At 39.6% G+C, this 21897-nt stretch overlaps 1 protein-coding gene across 5 annotated transcripts in view; it reads right to left on the bottom strand.

Moving 5' to 3' along the window:
• The window catches only part of sfmbt1 (Scm like with four mbt domains 1), a 104891-nt gene that overhangs the window by 20333 nt on the left and 62661 nt on the right, over nt 1-21897 (bottom strand). For all 5 annotated transcript variants that reach the window (XM_062970022.1, XM_062970024.1, XM_062970021.1 and 2 more), the window contains exons 3-8: nt 18006-18100; nt 12819-13059; nt 12086-12174; nt 9380-9626; nt 4169-4266; nt 2421-2522 (exon numbers count right to left, since the gene is read on the bottom strand). In XM_062970022.1, coding sequence (XP_062826092.1) covers nt 2421-2522; nt 4169-4266; nt 9380-9626; nt 12086-12174; nt 12819-13059; nt 18006-18100 — 872 coding nt within the window. The remainder of the gene's footprint in view (nt 1-2420; nt 2523-4168; nt 4267-9379; nt 9627-12085; nt 12175-12818; nt 13060-18005; nt 18101-21897) is intronic.

Raw genomic sequence — 21897 nt, 5'->3', positions numbered from 1 at the left:
GACCGTATTACATTTGTAGCTAATCAGAAGCTGGAGATGAAATGGAGTAAGATGGAGCGAGGACTGTGAGCAGTCAGTTCAAGAGATGTGTCAAACGATAAATTGTATTATGTCAAAATCACAGTGAGACATCTTGAACAGGATAAGATACAAAAAGGTGAGACAGATGAAGGAAATGTTGGCTAGGCAAAAGAAAAAAGAGTTGGCACTGTGGAGATACAGCTGTCATGACGACATACTGCTGAGAAAGTGACACAAGGATTATTCATCTATTCCAAACATGGTTATGATGACTTTTACACAAAAAGTAAAAGTTCTGAAGTGGCTGGAAACTGTTTTTATAACAAAGAGAGACAAGGATGCTTGGAAGCCTTGCAAGTACAATTTTCATTTACAGTAAACACTTGTTAAAAGAGATTTGTTTTTGTCTCTGCAGGCTGTTTATTATACTGAAAGTGTATCATATCCAAAGAACTCTTGACTTGAATGCCCCAAACTGAATGCTGCAAGAGTTGATCAGTCTTGTTTTTCCAGGGACTTCAGAGTGTGTACAAAATTAAGAGTGAAGACAACAGGATCCAAAAGTGATCCAGTTCTAAGCTGATGCTACAGGAGTCTTCCCTGGCCATCATTTTAAAATAGCTACATATATACTGAACATTTGTGATTGAGATTCTTTATAACCTTTGTTATTCCTTTAACGTACATAAGTATTACGGAACACATCATTATTTATAGCTGGCATTTAGCTCCTCATCTACTACAGGCCTGTAAAAAGGGAACAAAAATAGCTGGGAATGTTATCAACCTAGTAGTAGTAGTAGTAGTAGTAGTAGTATAAAACTTTTAAATCTTAACTGAGACACGAAGTTAAGATTCGTTTCATCCACAAGTGTGGAAATGCTAATAAAATTCTACTTTTCTAGAAGAACATCATTGAACCTGCAAGCTTCTAGACTGGAGGTTAATGGAATCCCAAATGTCATCAGCTTAAACCACATGGCAAGAAGTCAGAGATGATGGGAAATTCAGACAACACCCAGAGTTTTCTCACACCTGATACGTTTTCTCTTGTGACTTGCAAAGATTTAAAATGACAGCACTCCCATCACTCAATCTACTGAGGATGGTGAAATTAACCTGCACAAGAGCAAAACACATAGAAAGATGGCATCTGACTATTACAAAATAATCCTGAAAGCTTGTGTGAATCAGTGTACAGGAAAGATATAACAAACTATAGTTGTGTTTGTCCAATTTAGTTCACTGGGACTTGTGTTTGGGAATTGAAGAAATGTGGTAAATTGAAATGAATTAAATGCACACTGTCAAAATGTCTAGAGTTGCAATTTAGATCACACTAGCTGTTAATTTCAGGCTCAGTTTGAAAAGAGCTGAAGAGTTGGCATAGACAACATATTTTTATTTACACCCTGCATTTTCCCCAGCACCTACAGCTGCTCCAACATATTTGTAGCTGTTACTTTACAGTTCTATAGGTATCATGGGCTGCTAAAAAGACAAACAGATTGGTTCTAGAGCAAATCAAACCTCAATGCCAAGATGACTAAACTGATATTTGCATACTTTGGCCACATCATCAGAAATCATTCCAGACTAGAAAAGACAATAATGCTTGGTAAAATGGTAGAAAAAGAGGAAGGCTGCATTGCAGTTGGATAGACTCTGTCAAGGAAGACAACTATCACTCTGCAGGATCGGAGCAAAGATTTTGATGATATGGTGACTTAGATGACTTGCATTCATAGCGTTGTCACAAGTCAAAGTTGACAATGGCAGCTAACAACAACAATGTTATAGTTACTAAATAAGAAGGAAAATAAGTTCTACAGTGTCTCAGAGTTATTACTGCTACAAATGTCTTAGAGCTAAGGGATGGAAATGAAAGCTTTTGAAGTTAAACCTTGCTAAGCAGGTCCAAAATGCTGTCACCAGACTAACTAGGGTTACAGTGAATATGTAATTCAATTGTTGGAAAAGCTTCACAGGCTACCAGTTTATTTCTGGACAGAATTCAAAATGTTGGCTATGATCTATTAAAGCCCTAAATGTCTTAAGTCTGTCAATATAAGCCCTGCCCAAGTTTTAAATGTTTCATTTGGTTCTACCACCAGACTTTGGAATTCTCTCTCATAGAAGACTTGGCTGACCCACCAACTATCAAGGACCAAATTGTCTCTGACAGAAGTACTTTTTAATGATGGGCACATTATCTTTATCATCTTTACTGTGTCTTTAATTTGTTTTTAATTGTTTGATTTTTAAAGGTATGTTGCGCCCACCCTAGGAGAAAGTTGGGATCAAATTAAATCAATAAATACAAATTTAATTTCAGTCGAATATTTGGGGGGGGGGGTTTACAGCTGGCAGATGGTACATCTAAAAATATATTCTGGTACCTTTGTAACTGTCGCAGGTGAGATGATAAAAGGAGCCTTTGGATCAATAGCCTCCAATTTCATGTTCATGGAGAATGAGTGGGTTCCAACAATAGGCTTGTCCTAAAAATGACAACATGAAAACGTTAATTACCGTTGAGGCTCTTGGCTTAGAAAATCACTGAGACAGAAAACTGTTCATACTAGAATGTGGGAAGTGCAGAATGTTTTCTGCTGCCACACACAAAAAATACATGTTATCCTTTAATATTTCAATAAGAGTCTCACCAGTGCAGTTTGGCATTTCAAAGTTATCAAGCTAAAAGGACTTCTTGTTATTCATAGGTGATTGAAATGCAAAAGCAGGAAACAATGTAGAATCAAAGACTGTTGGAAGATTTGGCACTATTAAGTCTAATTGACTCTGCTAAAGTGCCCAAAACCACAACTCCGCCTAACACTGATGATAGGATTGTGTTGGAGGACCTAGAGATATCTACAGAAGTGTTCTTTTAGGTTTAAAAAAGCATTAGTTTTTCATATATATAAAAAGATAGCAATCTGCAAATAATCAAATCTTTAGAAGTTAAAGTTAATTGATTGTAATCAATTTCCTACTCACAGTAGAGAAAGGAGCATATTCCCAGAGGGGATGAATTGAACTGAGATTTCCCCCACCCCTGCAGCCAATCAGATCCCACAGAAGATTCCACATCCCCAATCTCTCCAATGTTGGAAGTTGTAGGGAAGGGGTATACTAGGAATAGGGGCCAAGGAATCCACAGCTTTCTTGCCTTCCCAATATGCCCCTACTAGTAAATAATCCACTTCCGCCTTAGAGCTTGTTGTGTGCCGTAAATTTGTTTTCAGCTTACAGCAAAGCTAAGGTGAGCTTGTCACAGGGGTCTTTTGGGGGGGCAGGATTTATTCTAGGTTTGTGTGTTTGCTATTGCCTTCCTCTGACACTGAAAACCAACAGCACTCAGCTTTCTGTAACCAAGTAGGGATTCAAACCCGGCCTCCTTGAGTTCTAGCTCAACAGTCAAAACACTGTGTCATACTTGTGTGCACTGATTAATCCACTCCTGCCTATTTTAATGAAAGGAAGTTGGTTTAGTAATGATATTTTTAACAGGTAGCATCAGGAGATTGTGCTTCCCTCCTCACTTTGGCCCCTTTAATGTGATTCTGCCAGAGTTCTCGATATCTTGAAGACTCTACTATTGGAAGCTCTGCTAGATGGTAGGCATAATCTAGTCCTCTGCATTTTCTAGTCCAAGTTTGACAGGATTTTTAGTTATTCTGATTTTAAGGTCCCACACCTCAGGGGCAGGGAATCTGTGACTGGAAAGTCACCTTTGCTCCCCATTTCCCTTTAGAGGGGAGGGGGACAATTTGGAACTCATAGCCCCCCGAAGTGCTGGTCATGTATTCCTGCTCTTCCTTTTCCTTCTCATGCATGGATTTGGGACATCAACTACACAAAGGAAGAATCCCCTGGCTCTCAATACTCAGTAAAGCAAAATATTGGGAAATGTTTCAAAACTCTTCACTGCATATCTGCAGGTGTGGTGGCCCACACTACATCTGTTGCACTGACACTACACATTATCTTAAGTGTATTTCAAACAGTCACTCACCTGGAGTATACGAGATCCAATGAGCAAAGAAAATTAATTAACACAGCCACATGTGGCTGTCAGCAATTAATTTTTGTACCTGTTCTATTTAACCATACAATTTGTTAAACAAAATCCCAACTGTTATACCTTAAATAGATCAGTGGGCACCAATGATTCTTCTTCCTCTTCTTTTATTTTTGCTAGGATTTCCTGCCATTCTACCTCAGTCTTCAAATGGTTGATAGCTTCAATAAAAGAATGGAAGCATGTTATCACTTTAGGAGTGACACAAACTGCAACTTAAAACATAATATTTCCTGTGTATCATGAATAGACATTTTAAAAAGCCACAAATTACCTTACTAACGAAGAGACTATGATGCAGATTTCTCATCAGAACTCTTTCTCAGCCACATATAGAATGATTTTTAAAACTGCCCTAAAGGCATACAAGCAAGATTTTCTGCTTAGATTCCCTTTTACCAACTGCTATGCAGAATCATAATTGCCTCTTTTCATTTAGGAGAATAAAAGGCAGTTTGGTGATTTGACTGGGAGCAAGGAGGTGGATGCTGATAAAGAATAATTTACCATAAGATTATCTTCAGTGTGCTGCAGATATGTACCTTAAAGTGGCAACCAAAAGAACATTTCTACACCCACCATTACTCATATCATTTGAAATGCTCTAAGTTTATTTACAGACAATAAAAGAAGTAACAAACTCTATGGAATCAGTCTGATTTTCCTCTGCTGTCATGGCAATTGTGTAAATATGCAGCTTGAACAAACCTTAGAAGAACACAACACTTCAGAGTTCTGACCATGACATTCATTTGGTGTTTGTACAACACCCCAATGCAATTCAGTATCACAGATTATATTAGGGATTTCCAGAAATACTGTAACGCCTCTAGTACAAAATTGTTAAACTCCTTTTCATTGAAGGCCACCTCAGCCTTTCAAAGGGCTGGTGAATCAATTGATGGAAACTCTGTTGCTACAGTGGGCATACACACACACACACATATAATGGCCAATGCTCTTTAGTTTTAACCCAGTTTGGGTCCCCAGGTGTTATTGAACAACAACTCTCATCACTTTTGATTACCCGCCATGTGAACTGGGAATAATGGGCATTGCAATCCAACAGCACTTGTGGCTCTGAGGTTGGGGAAAGGTTAAAGGATATTTTAATGTCACACACTATCATATCCACAAGCTTTGAATCTAAATTCAAACTCCACTATCCTGACTAAAAAGACCAAACGGCCAGATGTTACTGTATCACAACTCCTATCAGCTCTAGTCATGGTGTCTAATGATGAGGAATATAGGAGTTGTAGTCCAGCATCTGGAAGGCCACATAAAATGACATGGCAAGCCAGATTTGGCCCATGGTCCTTGAGTTTGACACATGTGCTCCAGTATATTAGATTATTATTATTATTATTAAACTTTATTTGTACCTCGCTAGCATCTCCCGAAGGACTCGATGCGGCTTACAAAGGCCAAGGCCTCAACACACAATATAACAATACAAAACAAAAGGCAAATTAAAACAATTAAAACAGTATAAACAACAAGCAGTAAACAATACGCTAAAACACAATAAAACTGGGCCGGGCCAGAGTGATGGGTACAAGATTAAAAGTGCTGATGTGACAGGTGAAATATAAGGCTTACAGGGCAAGTGCAGGGTGCGATATGCAATCTAAGTTCTAACAAAGTGCTTATAGGACTTGGTATTGGAGATTTCCTATTAATCTGGGAAGGCACATTGGAACAGCCAGGTCTTCAAGTTCTTTCTGAAGACTGCCAACGTAGGGGCCTGTCTGAGATCCTTGGGGAGGGTGTTCCAGAGTCGGGGGGCCACCACAGAGAAGGCCCTGTCTCGTGTCCCCACCAACCGCGCTTGCGACGCAGGCGGGATCACGAGCAGGGCCTCTCCAGATGACCGAAGTGAATGCGTGGGTTCGTAGACGGAGATGCGGTCACGGAGGTAGGATGGTCCCAAACCGTTCAGGGCTTTGTAGGTAAGCACCTGCACCTTGAATTGGGCTCGGAAAGTAAATGGCAGCCAGTGGAGCTCCTTGAACAGGAGGGTTGACCTCTCTCTGTAAGGGGCCCCAATTAACATCCTGGCTGCCGCTCATTGGACTAGTTGGAACTTCCGAGCCGTTTTCAAGGGCAGCCCCACGTAGAGCGCATTACAGTAATCCAGTCTGGAGGTGACCAAGGCATGGACCACCCCGGCCAGATCAGCCTTCGCGAGGTACGGTCGCAGTTGGCACACGAGTCTCAATTGTGCAAAGGCCCTCCCAGACACCGCCGACGCCTGAGCCTCAAGCGTAAGCGATGAATCCAAGAGGACTCCCAGACTGCGGACCTGTGGCTTCAGGGGGAGTGTAACCCCGTCCAGCACAGGTTGCCACCCTATACCCCAGTCAGGATTACGATCGACCAGGAGGACCTCTGTCTTGTCGGGATTGATCTTCAGCTTGTTCCTCCTCATCCAGATAGACACAGCGGCCAGGCACTCGTCCAGCACCCAAGAGGCCTCCTTGGAATTAGGTGGAAAGGAGTAATAGAGTTGTGCGTCATCTGCATAGAGGTGACACCCAACTCCAAAACTCCGGATGACCTCTCCCAGCGGTTTCATGTAGATGTTAAAGAGCATGGGAGACAGAGTAGAGCTTTGCGGGACCCCACAGCTCAAAGGCCAGGGGTCCGAGCAGGCATCTCCCAGCTTCACCATCTGGGATCCACCCTCCAGGAAGGATCGGAGCCACAACAGAACTGTGCCCCCGAGACCCATCCCAGAGAGTCATCCCAGAAGAATACCATGATCGATGGTATCGAAAGCCGCTGAGATGTCCAAGAGAACCAACAGGGTCACACTCCCCCTGTCCAGCTCTCTACGGAGGTCATCCACCAAGGCGACCAAGGCTGTCTCGGTGCCGTGACCAGGCCTGAAACCAGACTGTGACTGATTTAGGTAGTTGATGTCATCTAGAAAGCCCTGGAGCTGGGAGGCAACCACCCGCTCCAGCACCTTACCCAAGAAAGGGAGGTTGGAGATTGGTCTGAAATTATTCAGCACCGTGGAGTCAAGGGAAACCTTTTTAAGGAGTGGACGAACCACAGCTTGTTTCAGGTAAGATGGAAAAAACCCCTGCTCCAACGATGCATTAATGATCAACACAAACCAATCAACCAGCCTCTCCCTGGTCGATTTAATTAGCCAAGACGGGCAAGGGTCCAGAGCCGACGTGGTTGCCCTCACCGCCCCAAGGACCTCCACCACGGTCTCACGAAGAACAAGCCTAAAAGAATCCCACAAAATTGGACAAGCAGACGCCTCAATCACCTCCCCTGGCACTGTGGTGAAATTGGAGTCAAGGCGTATCTGAGCGACTTTGTCCGCAAAATGGTGTGCGAAATCGCGACACCGAGTTGCTGGGTCGTCAAAAGTCTCCTCCACCACAGGTGGCTGAAGGAGTTCCCCAACGACCCGAAACAACTCCGATGATCTATTTGCTGCAGACGCTATACGGGTAGTCATGTAGGACTCCTTGGCTGCCCGTATAGCCACGGTATACGCCCTAAGAGAGGCTGTAGCCCGTGCTCGGTCAGACATGTCCCGAGAACTCCTCCAAGTGCGCTCTAGCCCCCTCCTCGTATGCTTCATCACAGCCAGCTCCCCGGTGAACCAGGGAGACGGCTTGTCATGACGCAACGTGATGGGGCGTTCGGGAGCGATCGTATCTATCGCCCTGGTCACTTCCCTGTTATAGAGATCGACCAAGATGTCGACAGGATCGCCAGGCTCCATGGCAGGAAGAACCCCAAGATTCCTCAGGAATCCCTCCGGATCCATCAGTCTCCTGGGGAGGACGATCTTAATTTGTCCTCCACCCCTGCGGAGGTTTAGGGTCGCCAAAAGTCTAAAACTGACCAGATAATGATCAGACCATGACACAGGAAGGGTGTTTTGTTCTTCCACTCTGATCATTCCACCGTCCGCCACAAAAACTAGGTCGAGTATGTGTCCAGCCTGATGGGTAGGACCAGTTATAATTTGTGATAGCCCCATGGTCGTCATGGCGACCATGAAATCCTGAGCTGCACCAGTCAAAGGGGTCTCAGCATGAATGTTAAAGTCTCCCAGCACCACCAGGCGCTGGGAGACCAAGGCCGAATTGGAGACCACCTCTGCTAGCTCAGTCAGGGAAACTACTGGGTCACGGGGTGGGCGGTACACCAGCAGAAACCCCACGCTATCACGGTTCCCCACCCTCAGGTGGACACACTCAAACCCAGATGCTTGCGGAACAGGGCATCTGGCCACAGCGATGGATTGCCGATAGACAACTGCGACCCCTCCTCCGCGCCCCCCCAGCCTGGCCTGCTGATGCACTCCGAAGCCTGGTGGGCACAGCTGAGTGAGATTTACTCCCCCCAGCTCGTCCAGCCAGGTCTCGGTAATGCAAGCCAGATCCGCCCCCCCATCCAGGATCAAGTCCTGAATGGCAGCGGTCTTGCCATTGACGGATCTGGCGTTGATCAGCAAGACCTTAAGGCTAAGGGGACTGCCATGGGGCCTACCACTTCCTACCTTTTCAAGGGTCGCAAGCACTCTGTTGCGCTTCTCCCTAGGGTGTTGGTGACCCGCAAGTCTCCTCCCCCACACGACCTGAATGGTGCCCCCCTCCTCCGGTCCCCCCTCCCCCCCTACATGGTTGGGATCTGCGGCTAGTCAACTTTCAGAAGAAGTAAGGCTGGAGTATAGTCTCCCTTGGGCTTCAGGTAGGGATGCTTCCGATGTTAAACTGGAAGGGGAGCCATCGAGGGAACTAAGTGGACTAAACAGGGGAAATGTTCTTGGGCGGGAAAGTGTGGCTGATTGAGTAGGGGCAACTGGGATGTACCTATATTATACTTTACTGACAAAGCTCTTGCACATTTTTCCTCATAGGACAGTGCGGGACATTTCAGCACATTAGCAAATATGAAATCCTCTAAATTATCTGTTTGCACTTTGAATATTCCTCAAAGGTGTGTGTGTGTCATTAAAGGGAAAAAAGAGAGAAGAAATGAATATATGGCTGTGTATGTGAATGATAGGTAAGAGTTTGGGGTGACAACAACTCTGAGTTCTGGTTATATACCCACTGTTGGTGTGCGGTACCCAGAGATTTCTGGTGTAACAATCCAGCCATTAGTCTGAAAAAAGATCTCTACTCTTGGTTCATAGCTTCTAATAAGATTCAGGAAAAACAACATTTTTAAAAGAATGAAAGACTCTTTCATTAAACTTTTCAATATGGAAATGAAACTAAAAATACAGCTTTGTACCTAGAGGGGGTTCAAGGACATATCCGTGCTGAGTTGCCCAGCCCATTGGATGGAGAAAGGGATCCAAGTAGAACATCCATAAGTCATACTGTTCTAAATTTTCAAGTCCTTCATAACGAAGCTTGAGTCTTCCACCAATATTTTCTAGAACAGTAACTATCCAAGCACCCAGGGTATCTTGCGTGTGCTGACACTCTAATCTCGAACCAGGTGCAATGAGATCCAAAGGATTCTTCCCTCGATGGAGCTAGAGTAAAACAGAGAAAAAAGGATTAATGGAAACTCCTGGTTCACTTAACTTGGAAAGACATATCATTAATCTCTGTTGCTCTTGCTGAATTCTATGAGGACATCTACCATGTTTACTGTTAGCTCAGTGGAAACACAGCAGGTATCCAGGCAAGATGGGACAGTCTCGTCCTATTTCCAATTCATACCACAGCAGCTTCCACTATACACACACACACACACACACACATACATACATACACACACACACACATATGAGAGACAGATACAGAGCCAAGATCATGATAATCTGTATTTCATACAGCAAGCCAAAACCACAATTTGTCTCCATGTTGTCCTGCAAAGTCATTTTCCCTTTCAACTCAGGGCTAGAAAAATGACATATAATGTCCTTGTGAAATTCTTATCATTTCTGATGGAATGCTAGCAAGTACTTTTGCTAAATCCTTTTAAGAGTCCTTGCTTTTAGACATTTCATCTTCCAAATCTGCTCAGAAAAAATTAGTACACTGGGCCATTGGTATATGCTGGGGTTTGGTTCCAAGAACCTTCCCATGGATACCAAAATCTGTGGATGCTCAATTTCATATGTGGAGCTGATTTCCAAAAGGTACCAAATCCATCTGAACAAGTTTTACAGGAATCGGAAAAAAATATGCTGAGGAGATGCATTATTTTGCTATATAGTGCAATCTTCCAAGTCCTGGGCCACAGTGATCCGATACATTTTGATAGTTTAGAACTGTAGATAATATTCTATTCCTAGCCAACAACATGCTGTCATCTCTAACTCATTTTTCATTTTGTTTAATTTGGTACTTTTTGGTGTGGTAAAATGGTGTTTCCTTATATAAAGTAACAAAACCAAGGTTAGCTTTTTGGATTTTTATGTATGTATATATATTTTCAAGCAGTGGGTGGCTGAATTCAAGCACACAGAATCCATCAGGTATTTTGCAATGTGTCTTGCCCATGCAGTCCAAGCACACCCCTGTCTGAACTAGTTATACAAAAATGCTCCCACATCACCTACAGGGGTAAGGGGGCTTGTGTTTAAATACATTATGTTGCAATACATGTTTTCTTTCTTGAGATGTCTCTACCAGAATGTTCATGAAATAATTTGCATACCAAAACAATAGGGAGAATTATAAGAGAACCTAGTGATAGAATTAGCATTAGCAAATTAGACCTTCCCTGTACTGACTAGTTTTGGTCGTGCAGGGAAAATTCTTCCCAATTCTATGGGACTCAGCGATTTTATTTTACACAAAGCAAATAAACATGGAGGAAGCAAAACCAGGTCTTCCCCATAAAAGCACTTTCTCTGACATAAGTGGCTGTCTGAAAAGTGCAGAAAATAATTTCTTTGTGAGCACTATCTAACTAAAGAAATGCAAGCAAATTATACAAACATTCTTCAAAATTGTAACCACTCAATCTGTTGTATGAATTTCAGCTGAAAAATGTTTCAAAAAGACACTTCAAATACAATTGAGTTTAGCGACCCAAGCTAGTCTTTGTTTGTATTTTAATCTGCAACAGTTTATTTAACACTTCCTTCATCTTCTACACATGAGCCTAAGGCTTGCTCACATAATAAGCAACTGTTTATAATTATGAATCTGACCACTTTTTAAATTAAATTGACATTTTAAATTACTATTACGAATCCCTTTTTATAAAAACAACCTCTAGTTTAATAGATAATTGCTTTTACAATGGACTGGACATATTTTTTAACATATTGTTTTTGTAAGCCACCTTAGGGTCCCATTGTGAGAAAAAGGTGAGATGGGGTTGGAAAGATGAAAAAAATGGAATATGATAAATTGGAACAATTACTCGTTTGATCAGGTCCAATCAGATATTATAGCAAGTGGGAGGATAAGGATTATAAAATGAGAACAATTAAAGAGAAATGGTCAATATATATGGAATGGATAAATAGAGGTGAAGTCAATGTAAATATTGTATAGAGATGGGAAAAGTTAACATTCTAATGGAAATTGAGTTATGGGTATGGGGTGAGGAAGGTGGGGGAGGAGAGAAGAAAAAGAGTGAACAGAACTAAGATATATTAGATAAATGAGTGGATAATATTTAATGGAGGAAGAGTAAGAAATAGGAAGAGGGCAGAGAAATAGGGTTATAGATAAATGACGTTTATGGATTAAATGTACAAAATCTACTCATGTGGCAAAATATAATATTAATAACAATATTTGTTTTAAAGGCAGCCCATGCCAGAACAGACCTACTGACTCAATTAGTTTTACTTAAGTGCTGATTTATCATGCAAATAGCAGACCTGGCAGATTTACTGTAATTGGGAATAGCGATTGGATTAAGGTTATGTTGGAGCTTTCATTGGATTGCAACTCCCAGCATTCCTCACCACTGACTATGCTAATAAAGGACAGAAGCCTTTTATTGCTGCAATCTGTGCAAACATACCCCTTCAAGAAGGCTAGCAGGGGCACTGCATGCTCCTTTCAAAGTCTGCTGAAGAAATTCCACCTGGTTTGAAATTTTATCCTTGATACCTAAAAAAAGACAAAATCATTAGAGACCATTTACTTTTGCTATTTGATAATGCAGCCAGTCCTCCATATTCACATGGGTTAGGAGAATAGGACCCCTGTGAAAGTGTAAAAAACTTAAATTTTACTTAAAGAAAATATGCCACTAGAAATCTCTAGATCCTCCAGTATGAGCTCAAACAGAGGTTGACCACAGAGTTGCACTGGAGGAATGCAAGAGTCCTTGAAAAACCACATGAACCAAATCCAGAAAAGTTAAACAAACATGGAGAGCCGAATTTACTAAAGTGACAGAATAAAATTTATCCTGGAAATGCCAAAGACAGGTTCACATGTCCAGAAACAGAAATTGTGATTAATAACAATTCTGTGAGTGTAATACCCATTACCTGGAGTCCAAGGCTAGAAGACACTCCAAGGATGGGAACTGGAAGATGAATGATTCTCACCAGATTTCCATTACTTATATGAATGGGTCCAACACACTGACAATTTTTTTTAAAATGCACAGCTGCCATACACATATTCCAGTAAGCTAACAACAGTGCACACAAGAGAGATTCATGTTTTTATAGGAAGCTGAGCACAGACAGCTTCACACAAAGACTGAATGGGAATCTGCCGCCAAAAAACTATGGTAAGATTACCTTCGGGAACTTTCAGTGTCTTCTTGTTCTGCTCACACCAGCCAACTGGGTGCAAGTCAGCAGTCATGATATCACACCAGAAGTCTGCTTTCCGATCCTCTCCATAACCATCATATCGCAGTAGTAGCAATTGCCCACAGGTTGTAATGATTGTGGCAATCCAATAAGTGTCAGGGCCAGGTTTAACAGCAACTTCCAGTTTCATGCCTGGGGAAAAGCCATTTTGTAGGCTAGTGTCCACCTTAATAAAATTAATGAAGGTAGAGGTTATAACATGGCAATTAAAAGGAATGGCTAAGAATTGAAAATGTTGCAACATATGCTATCTAAAGGCAGCAAAAATGTAAAATTATTATCAACATCCACTGGAAATTAACCATAAAATTGCTCTTCAGGACAAAGGGATTCCTAGAGACGTGTCTTCCTGCAGAGTTGCTCTAGGAATTTCTAGGGGAGGGGAGAACTTGGGAGGAGTAAGGAAAACAGATAACATGAATTTAAAAAGAGAGGTTTACCCTCCCCCTTTGTTTAAAGGATAGACACTCAGGTTCAGAAATTAGATTGGAAGGTTTAAAGATAAGGAAAGGAAAGGAAAAAAAAACCAAAAGATTAGACTGCTTAGCTGGTTTCAATTGGCTCAGATGAGCAAATGCTGCTGTACAAGTATTGTAGGCAGCCCGCTTGGGGAGACAGGGCGGGATCAAAATAAAGTTGTTGTTGTTGTTATTAGGCACGAACAAGACTGGCCTTTGGGGGTTGGCTTCCCCCACTCAGAGGCCAGAGGGTTTTTCCCATAAATTTCTGCCTATAGGAACAAGTGGGAAGAGCAACCCAAACATATAGTAGGTTGACCTCTCATCTGCTGGGAAATAGGTTAATCAAATATACAAATAATAACACCCCAAAAAGGTAGATCTAAGTACCAAGTTGACAGAGACTGCCTTATTATATTTCTGCCAGATAAACGATGTATAAAATTCAAGGCAGCATTTCATGCACCAAGCTCACCAAAGTGTTTCCTTAGACATTTCTTCAAAAGCAATAGAAACCAGAGCCAGGCAATGCAGACCACATTATCATAAAAGGGGTAATTTTTTTTTAATGTGGAATACACCAATCCATGTTACCAAGAGTAGAGCAGTTTACCCAGGGGTCCTCAAACTTTTTAAGTGGAGGGCCAGTTCATGGTCCCTCAGATTGTTGAGGGGCCAAATTATCATTTGGAAAAAAATGAACAAATTTTACACTGTACATGTCTTATTTGTAGTGCGAACACCACCCAACAATTATTTATTTGTTTGCTTACTACATTTATACCCCACCCCCTCTCACTCCGAAGGAGACTCAGAGTGGCTTACAAGTTGTATGTACATACAATATATTATATAATTAGCATAGCACAATATTAGCATTATATATTACTATATTGTACTATACCACACCACTATACTGTAATATTATTGGTAATATTACATTTAATATATAATATATAATTAATATTATTATATTATACAATATTATTATATTGTCTTATTATTATTATCAGCCGCCCTGAGTCCTCTATTGGGTGAGAAGGGCGGAGGTAGAAATACTGTAATAAATAAATAAGTATTATATTGTATTACATTATAATATTACAGTAGAGTCTCACTTATCCAAGATAAATGGGCCGGCAGAACCTTGGAGAAGCAAAAATCTTGGATAATAAGGAGGGATTAAGAAAAAGGCCTATTAAACATAAAATTACATTATGATTTTACAAATTAAGCACCAAAACATCATGTTTTACAAGAAATTGACAGAAAAAGCAGTTCAATACACAGGAATGTTATGTAGTAATTACTGTATTTACAAATTTAGCACCAAAACATTGCAACATTTACTACAAAAACAATGACTACTAAAAGGCAGACTGCCTTGGATAATACAGAACCTTGGATAAGTGAGCTTGGATAAGTGAGACTCTACTGTATTATCAATATTATATGTATACACAATATATTATATTATTACCATAGCACAATATTAGTAAATGAAAGAACAATACAATATTTAAAAATAAAAACAATTTTAACCAACATACTGTAAACCTATCAGGATTTCAATGGGAAGTGTGGGCCTGCTTCTGGCCAATGAGATAGTCAAGTTAATTAGGGTTGTTGTTGTTGTTGTTGTGTGCCTTCAAGTCATTTCAGACTTTGGGCGAGCCTAAGTCTAAAACCGAGGGCGGGGGCCAGGTAAATGACCTTGGAGGGCCGCATCCGGCCCCCGGGCCTTCGTTTGGGGACCCCTGAGTTTACCAGTTTGAATCCATAATTATCTGAAAAATAATACACTGCTTCAAAAATATGTTTGAAATGATCGTATCACACTACTATTCTTCTTTGCAATTAGACTGAGGGACTGACTTTAATTATGAAGCATATGTGCCCTACAATAAAATCAAGGATAGTTCACTATTTCCCTATTTGAACACTCAAATATGTTCAAATGTTGTTTCATTTAACGCTGCCTTAAGGGAACATTAATCTATAGTTTCCCTTTGTTTTGCAAGCATATCCTTCAATGTAAAGGAATGAACATATTATTGTAAGAATTTGTTCCATGTACTAGCAAGTCACCTAACACAAGGCAGTCACAGAAATAAAATTAAAATCTAGGGCATATGATTTTATTCCTCACAAAGGATTCAGAGGCTTAGAATTTATAGACAGAGGGAGGCAAAAATATAAACAAATAAAACACATAACATGCAGAACAGAATACTAGTCTTACTTGGACACAGGCTCTAATAAACAGCAATTTTAGAATATTATCGTTGGAATATTTGTGGATTAGAATTAACATACGCACAACATTTTCCTCTTATGCTCAAATAGCACCCTCTTATGGTAGTCTAGTAAGGACACAATACTACATGAAATGAATCAATGTACAATACCACCCTATACATGTCTATGGAAAAGTCCCACTGAGTAAATAGTACAGAATTACAATCTTACTGTGTTTTCTTCTTTTATTTTTAAAAGAGCATCCACTGTGAAATAACAGCTATATAAATAAATGCTGGTCACAGATCGAAATAAAATATTCATTCATTCATACATAAGCACTGATCCAGCCACTTAAGAATTTGGGATATTTTTCCAAACTGCATTGCAACTATTCCACAAACTTTAAAACCATTGAGACAGGTTGGTTAAATAGCAGATTTTATGTCAGAAGATGGTTAACTATGTCCACATTTCCCAGTGGATTGTTTTCACTGAGTTAAAAACAACTGTAAGAAAAAATAATTTGTTTAGAGTATGGTTATAAAATATTACACAAATGTCCCGATTTAATCTTATCTTTCCAGGTTTAATATCTGACATTCTGTAGAATGTATGATTTTAGTGAATAAGTAATATATACATTAATATTATTGAAATAAATAAAACTTCAATACACAGTCTGTAATGTTAATGGTCTGATAAAGCTACAAAGATCAAGCCTTTCTAAAATTAAACTCATGGCAAGTAAAGTTTTCAGAAGTTTAGCAAAGGCACTGATTTAGGCATTGGGGGGGGGGATTAGTTCTGCAAGGAAGAAAAAAAAAACAGAACAGTGCAAAAATCAATCCTGAATCATTTGCAGACATGCTAAAACAATATTCCAATTTGGCTTACATCCTGAAAACAGCATTCAGGGCTTAAATCTTTAAAACAGCATTTTAAAGTCATTTTTTATAATGAGCCTGTGTTTGTGCTGGACTAAAAAAGGAATTGATCAAGTTAGAAATAGGTTTAATGTGCTTCCTCTGTAAAGCTGTTTACCTATAATCAATAACAATACAATGTTATTAACTATTTATGTAGCCAATAACAAAACTGTGTAAAACACCTATGTAGCCTCATAAGAGAAAGCTTGTCTAACTCCTTCCTTCGAAAATGTGTGTGGCTACTCCACTTACCTTATTCTGGTGCTACTTTCTAGAAGGAAGTGTAGCAATATTCATTTCTAAAGCACTTAATACTGATTCAGTAACCAGCCAGTTCCTTAATCAGAAACCCTTTCACATCACCCAATAATAGCGCTATGTTTCCGCTACAACTGATGCCAACATCCTATGGAAAATGTAAACACTACAGTAAAATTATCCCAGACAGGAACATTCTGTATGAACAATATTATATTGTTAACAACAAAAGGTACAAAATCCCAAAATATCAAAAACTCTAACTTACTATAAACCTAATTATTCTTAAAATTAATATATGCATTGTAACATATTTAACCAGGGTTTATAACATTTAGTTGGGTATTTCAAATTCTCAGCCAGAGAACTCTAAAAAACTCTAGATAACTCAAAATTCTGTACAATGCAGACATAGCAGTTAAAATGGAATCATACTGCTGGAATTGTGTAAAGTGAGACGGTTCCTGATCTTCTCCTTAATAAGGACTAGTGCTATTTTTGTCATGCCCCACACTCACCTCCCAGCTCATCTCTGCTGGCTACAGAAAAAGAACAACTTAAAAAATGAAATATGCTGCCTAAATGCACATTTCTAAAATATTAAGGTACAGCCCAAAAAGGGCACTGGGGCTGTGAGATGTTGAGATCTTCCCTAAGCAGGAAATGCTTAGGTTTCACCTTAGTCCAGGTTCTACATGGACTTCTGTCTGGAATCACGAGAGGATGGATGAAAATTTAGACAGAATACTAAACTTTGTGAGGCACAGAGCCAATAAAGAAAAAAATGGACTTAGCAATTTTTGCTATCCAGATATTACAAAGGTTCTGATTCTTCTGGCATGTTTAATAAATGACTGTCCATGAACTTAAGCTAATGTGGAAACTGAATTTTATGACATTATTAAAATCAAAACATTACTATAGAAAGTTTGAAGTTATACTATATGAAAAATATCAACACTACCTTTAATGAATTCAAAGGAATGTTAAGTTCTGCCTATATTTAGATATTACACAAACAAATATAAAATATACAAAATGTGTGTAGGAGATGAGGCTGGTGACGGGCACGGATGAAACCCTACCTCATGTGCAAGTCTTAAGGCCCTCAAAATCAACAATAACTAGCCTGTCCACCAGAAAAACAAGAACCCAAACCATACCAAGGCAATATCTTTATTGGGTCAATCCAAAATTATCGGAACCAGTGTGCAAGCTTTCTTACTTACATGCTTAAATGAGCCATGAGGTGCAGAGATTGCTCCTGTATCTTCCAAATACTCATCCCAATTGAATTCTGGTTCTTCCACACCAGAGCTTGCATCTACAAGAAACACCAGAACAGTCATAATGGCATCCTTTAGGGCACAAAAGGAAAATGGTTTACTAATTTAAATCCTTTGGTTGTGAAGTGGTAAGCTTTGCTTTGAAAATAAACTAAAACATTTATTGTATCTGAGTGCAGTTTTTTAAAAAGGAATAGAGATAGATACTGTGCTTGTTAATACAAGTTGTTTGGGGAAGACAAGAAAACAATGGGAAAGATTGCACTCTATAGAACACGCAAAGTTAAAGAAACAATGTATAGAAAACAATGATAAATCCCAGAGGACTGTGGAAAGGGAGCCTTAAAGAAGACACCAACTAACATGGAGGATCTGACACTACAGATGTTGTTTATGCTGCCTATCCTGTTCCTGCCAGTCAGCAATGTGAATTACTGAAGATCCCTTGCTGATTCACAGTTATCTAGCAACGAGACACACTGATATAAGGAAGACCGTTTAAAGTGGTAATTTTAGGAAAGATGGAAACTCTGCATTTTAAATTGGATGTAAACTCAACCAACATAAGCCATCAATAAAACAAGGAGAAATAAGAATGTCCCAACAAAGGCACAAGTGGTGGTGGTCTTCAAGCAACTTGCAGGTGCATGAAGAAAGGGTATCAACTCCTTCCAAAACTCATTTGATTTGAGGCTTATGTCTATAAGGAGAAAATTTCAGATTTAATGCTTTACTGAATCAAATTTTAAATAGAAATAAAGCTCACTAGTCCTGGCCATGCACTCTTTCTTCAAGATGTGTGTGTGCATATGTGTCCAAGTCGCCTGTCAACTTATGGTGGCCCCATCAATTTCACAGAGTATTTTTATGAAATGAACACTCAGAGCTGGTCTTGCCAATTCCTTCTCAAGTACAAAAACATGCATGGAATGAATGGAGGATCACTTGAACAGTTTCATAAAATCTCATTTGACTGATGATGTAGTTAGTGGAACATCCTTTGGCTATCATTTCATAAAAAAACAAAAACACACATACAAAAAACAATGTCTGTTCATAAATAACTAATTCCTCTATCTATCCATCCATCCATCCATCCATCCATCCATCCATCCATCCATCCATTTATCTTCCCACATGTAAACACACACACATTTTACACAACACACTGACATACTATAGGGAAGACTGTTGATGATTTAAACAGTTTATTAGTTTTAAGACTGACAGGTAATTCAATCGAGGATTTAACCTTATACATAACAAACAATATCAGCGTACTTATTAAATACACATTTTAAAGACAGCTGAAATTATCTTGTTTAAAATCACTCCTACTTATCCTTAGCTGTCATATAATTGACAAGCTGGAAGATGTTATGCCAATATTTTGGTGGACAAATGCGTTTGTTGTTGCTACTCCATCAACATGCTTTGATACATATATCACAGCACACACACACGCGCGCGCACACACATACACTTATTTATTCTTAAGGTTATGGTTAGGGAAGATCCTATTCCATGCCTCAGAATGCCAACTTTCATTTAGAAACACAGACATTAGCTTATATGATAGAAGATTGACCTTAAAATGCAAATACTGAAAAATGTGAATAAAATAAAATTCTGTTTTCTCTTAATATACACCATGGGGGGTATTTTTCTTTTTTGGGGTACTCCTTCCATTGTAGTGCAAGGGCTACCTCCCTAACTTCTTCCCATGTAGGTTTTTCTATTCCTTTTGTGGGAACATAGGATAATAACTGGCAGTATATCATGGACTCGCTAGAGCATGTTGTTTGTTTACTATTCCAGCCATGTGTCTGGAAGTGATCACTGGCCCATGCGGAATTGGGGGATTCACAAGGTCCACATCAGGATAATTATGAGACTCCCATCAGTCTATGGGGACCAGATGCTTCCTTTGAATGCCAACCTTCTTCACAGTAATGTCTCTTTCAAACTGAACTGCGTTTTGTGCATTGATTTTTCTGTCCGAACTGTAAGCTTCTGGGTCCAGCACAAATCGCTCGTTTTAATCTATAAAACCTTATGCAGAACAGAATCCAGTATCTGACAGAGATTTGGGGTTCTTTGGTCATAAACTGTCCATGTTCTGATGTCAACATGAAGCCTTCCTCCAAGCACCTCCTTCAAGACAATGTGACAAAGGATTTCTGTTGCCCTAATCTGGCCACTGAATGCACTCCCTAGTGAGATCCACCTGATACTCACATCATTACTTTGATAGTATGTTAACACAATCCTCTACTCCCAAGCATTTAAATATAAGTTTGGCTATTTTTTTAAGATTGCATTATAACAGTTGATTGTCGCTATGATTTATTGTTAGGGGAGGTATATATACAAATGCAGACATACACATATACATGTGTGTATGTGCAAGATATATGTCTCCCTTAACAATCAACCATATGAAATTTTGTATTTTAATACTGCAAGACTTTGTTCTTTTTGCAACAAGAAAATGCATTACATTGATGGTAATAATAATAATACACAATAATATGTGTAAATGGGTATTAATAATCTATGTATGAGTAAACGTATTTGAAAGTGAAAGTAGGAGGAGATACTAGCAGTGGCTACAATTACTCTGAGCTGTGGACCCACCAACTACAATTAACCCCAGAGGGATCCACCTAGCATGGCCAGCCTATCTGGAAAAAATAGTCCAGTTTGAGAAATCAAAGGCATGTTATTTTAAAGAATATGTGAGAACTAGGACCGGGCTGTGGCGCAGGCTGGAAAGCAAGCCAGCTGCAATAAATCAACAAATCACTCTGACCAAGAGGTCATTAGTTCGAGGCCAGCCCAGTCTCTGTCTCTGTTCTATGTCATGGCATTGAATGTTTGCCTTTATGTGTGCAATGTGATCCGCCCTGAGTCCCCTTTGGGGTGAGAAGGGCGGAATATAAATGCTGTAAATAAATAAATAAATAAACTAAATATTGGGTAGGGCAGGTCACTGAACACAGAAGCGCTACCATGCACAGCATTGGATGTACTCACATCCTTAGGGACACGCTCTTCTTTTAACAGGCAATGGAGTGGGTAGGAGGATAGCCAAGCTCCAATGTTAATGAAATATTCTAACACTTCATGTCTCTATTTATGGCAGATTGCATCACCCACATACTCTGCCATTACTTTCTCTGTCAGCATATTTATTCCTTGAAAGAGAAAGGGTATACATGTTCAAAATGTGTAATTGACACAATTTCAGGCCATAGAATCACAATTGGCATTACTTAGGTTGGCAGATTCTAAATGCATGGTGCAATTTATGATTATGAAACAGAGGCATCACAAAATTCAAGCTCTTATGTGAAAGATGTTTAGCAGGCCACTTACAGTCCATCTACACAAATTTTGTGAAATGTAACATGTAGACCACATCCAAGCAGATGTGTGTTCCCTCAGAGTCATATTTTGTTACAGAATTCACTTGGAACTTGGTCTATAACATAAGAATTTTACAACATGGGTTTCAACTATCTGCCATGTACATTTTTTTCTTTTACTAACAGATTAAAAAAAACCCACCAAAACACATTCCCCAAAATCTATTTTGTTAAGTGTTCATTACATTTTTGGTAAACAAGAAAGGCTGATAGCTATTTATGTGAAGATATATCTTTTGGATCTAGGTGCATTTTAATATTCTAAAATACACTACAACTCTGTGGTAAAAACGCCCTCAGATGAAGACATTCTGTGCAACTCTTTTTTAATGTGCCCAATGAGAACTAAAATCAAACCCAGCAAATCAAAAGAAGTATTTGCTTCAAACTCTGTACTTTTGAAACAA

The sequence above is a fragment of the Anolis carolinensis genome, chromosome 2, assembly GCF_035594765.1.
Source record: "Anolis carolinensis isolate JA03-04 chromosome 2, rAnoCar3.1.pri, whole genome shotgun sequence".
In the NCBI taxonomy this organism is placed as follows: Eukaryota; Metazoa; Chordata; class Lepidosauria; order Squamata; family Dactyloidae; genus Anolis; species Anolis carolinensis.
This window is presented reverse-complemented; position numbering and strand designations above follow the sequence as displayed.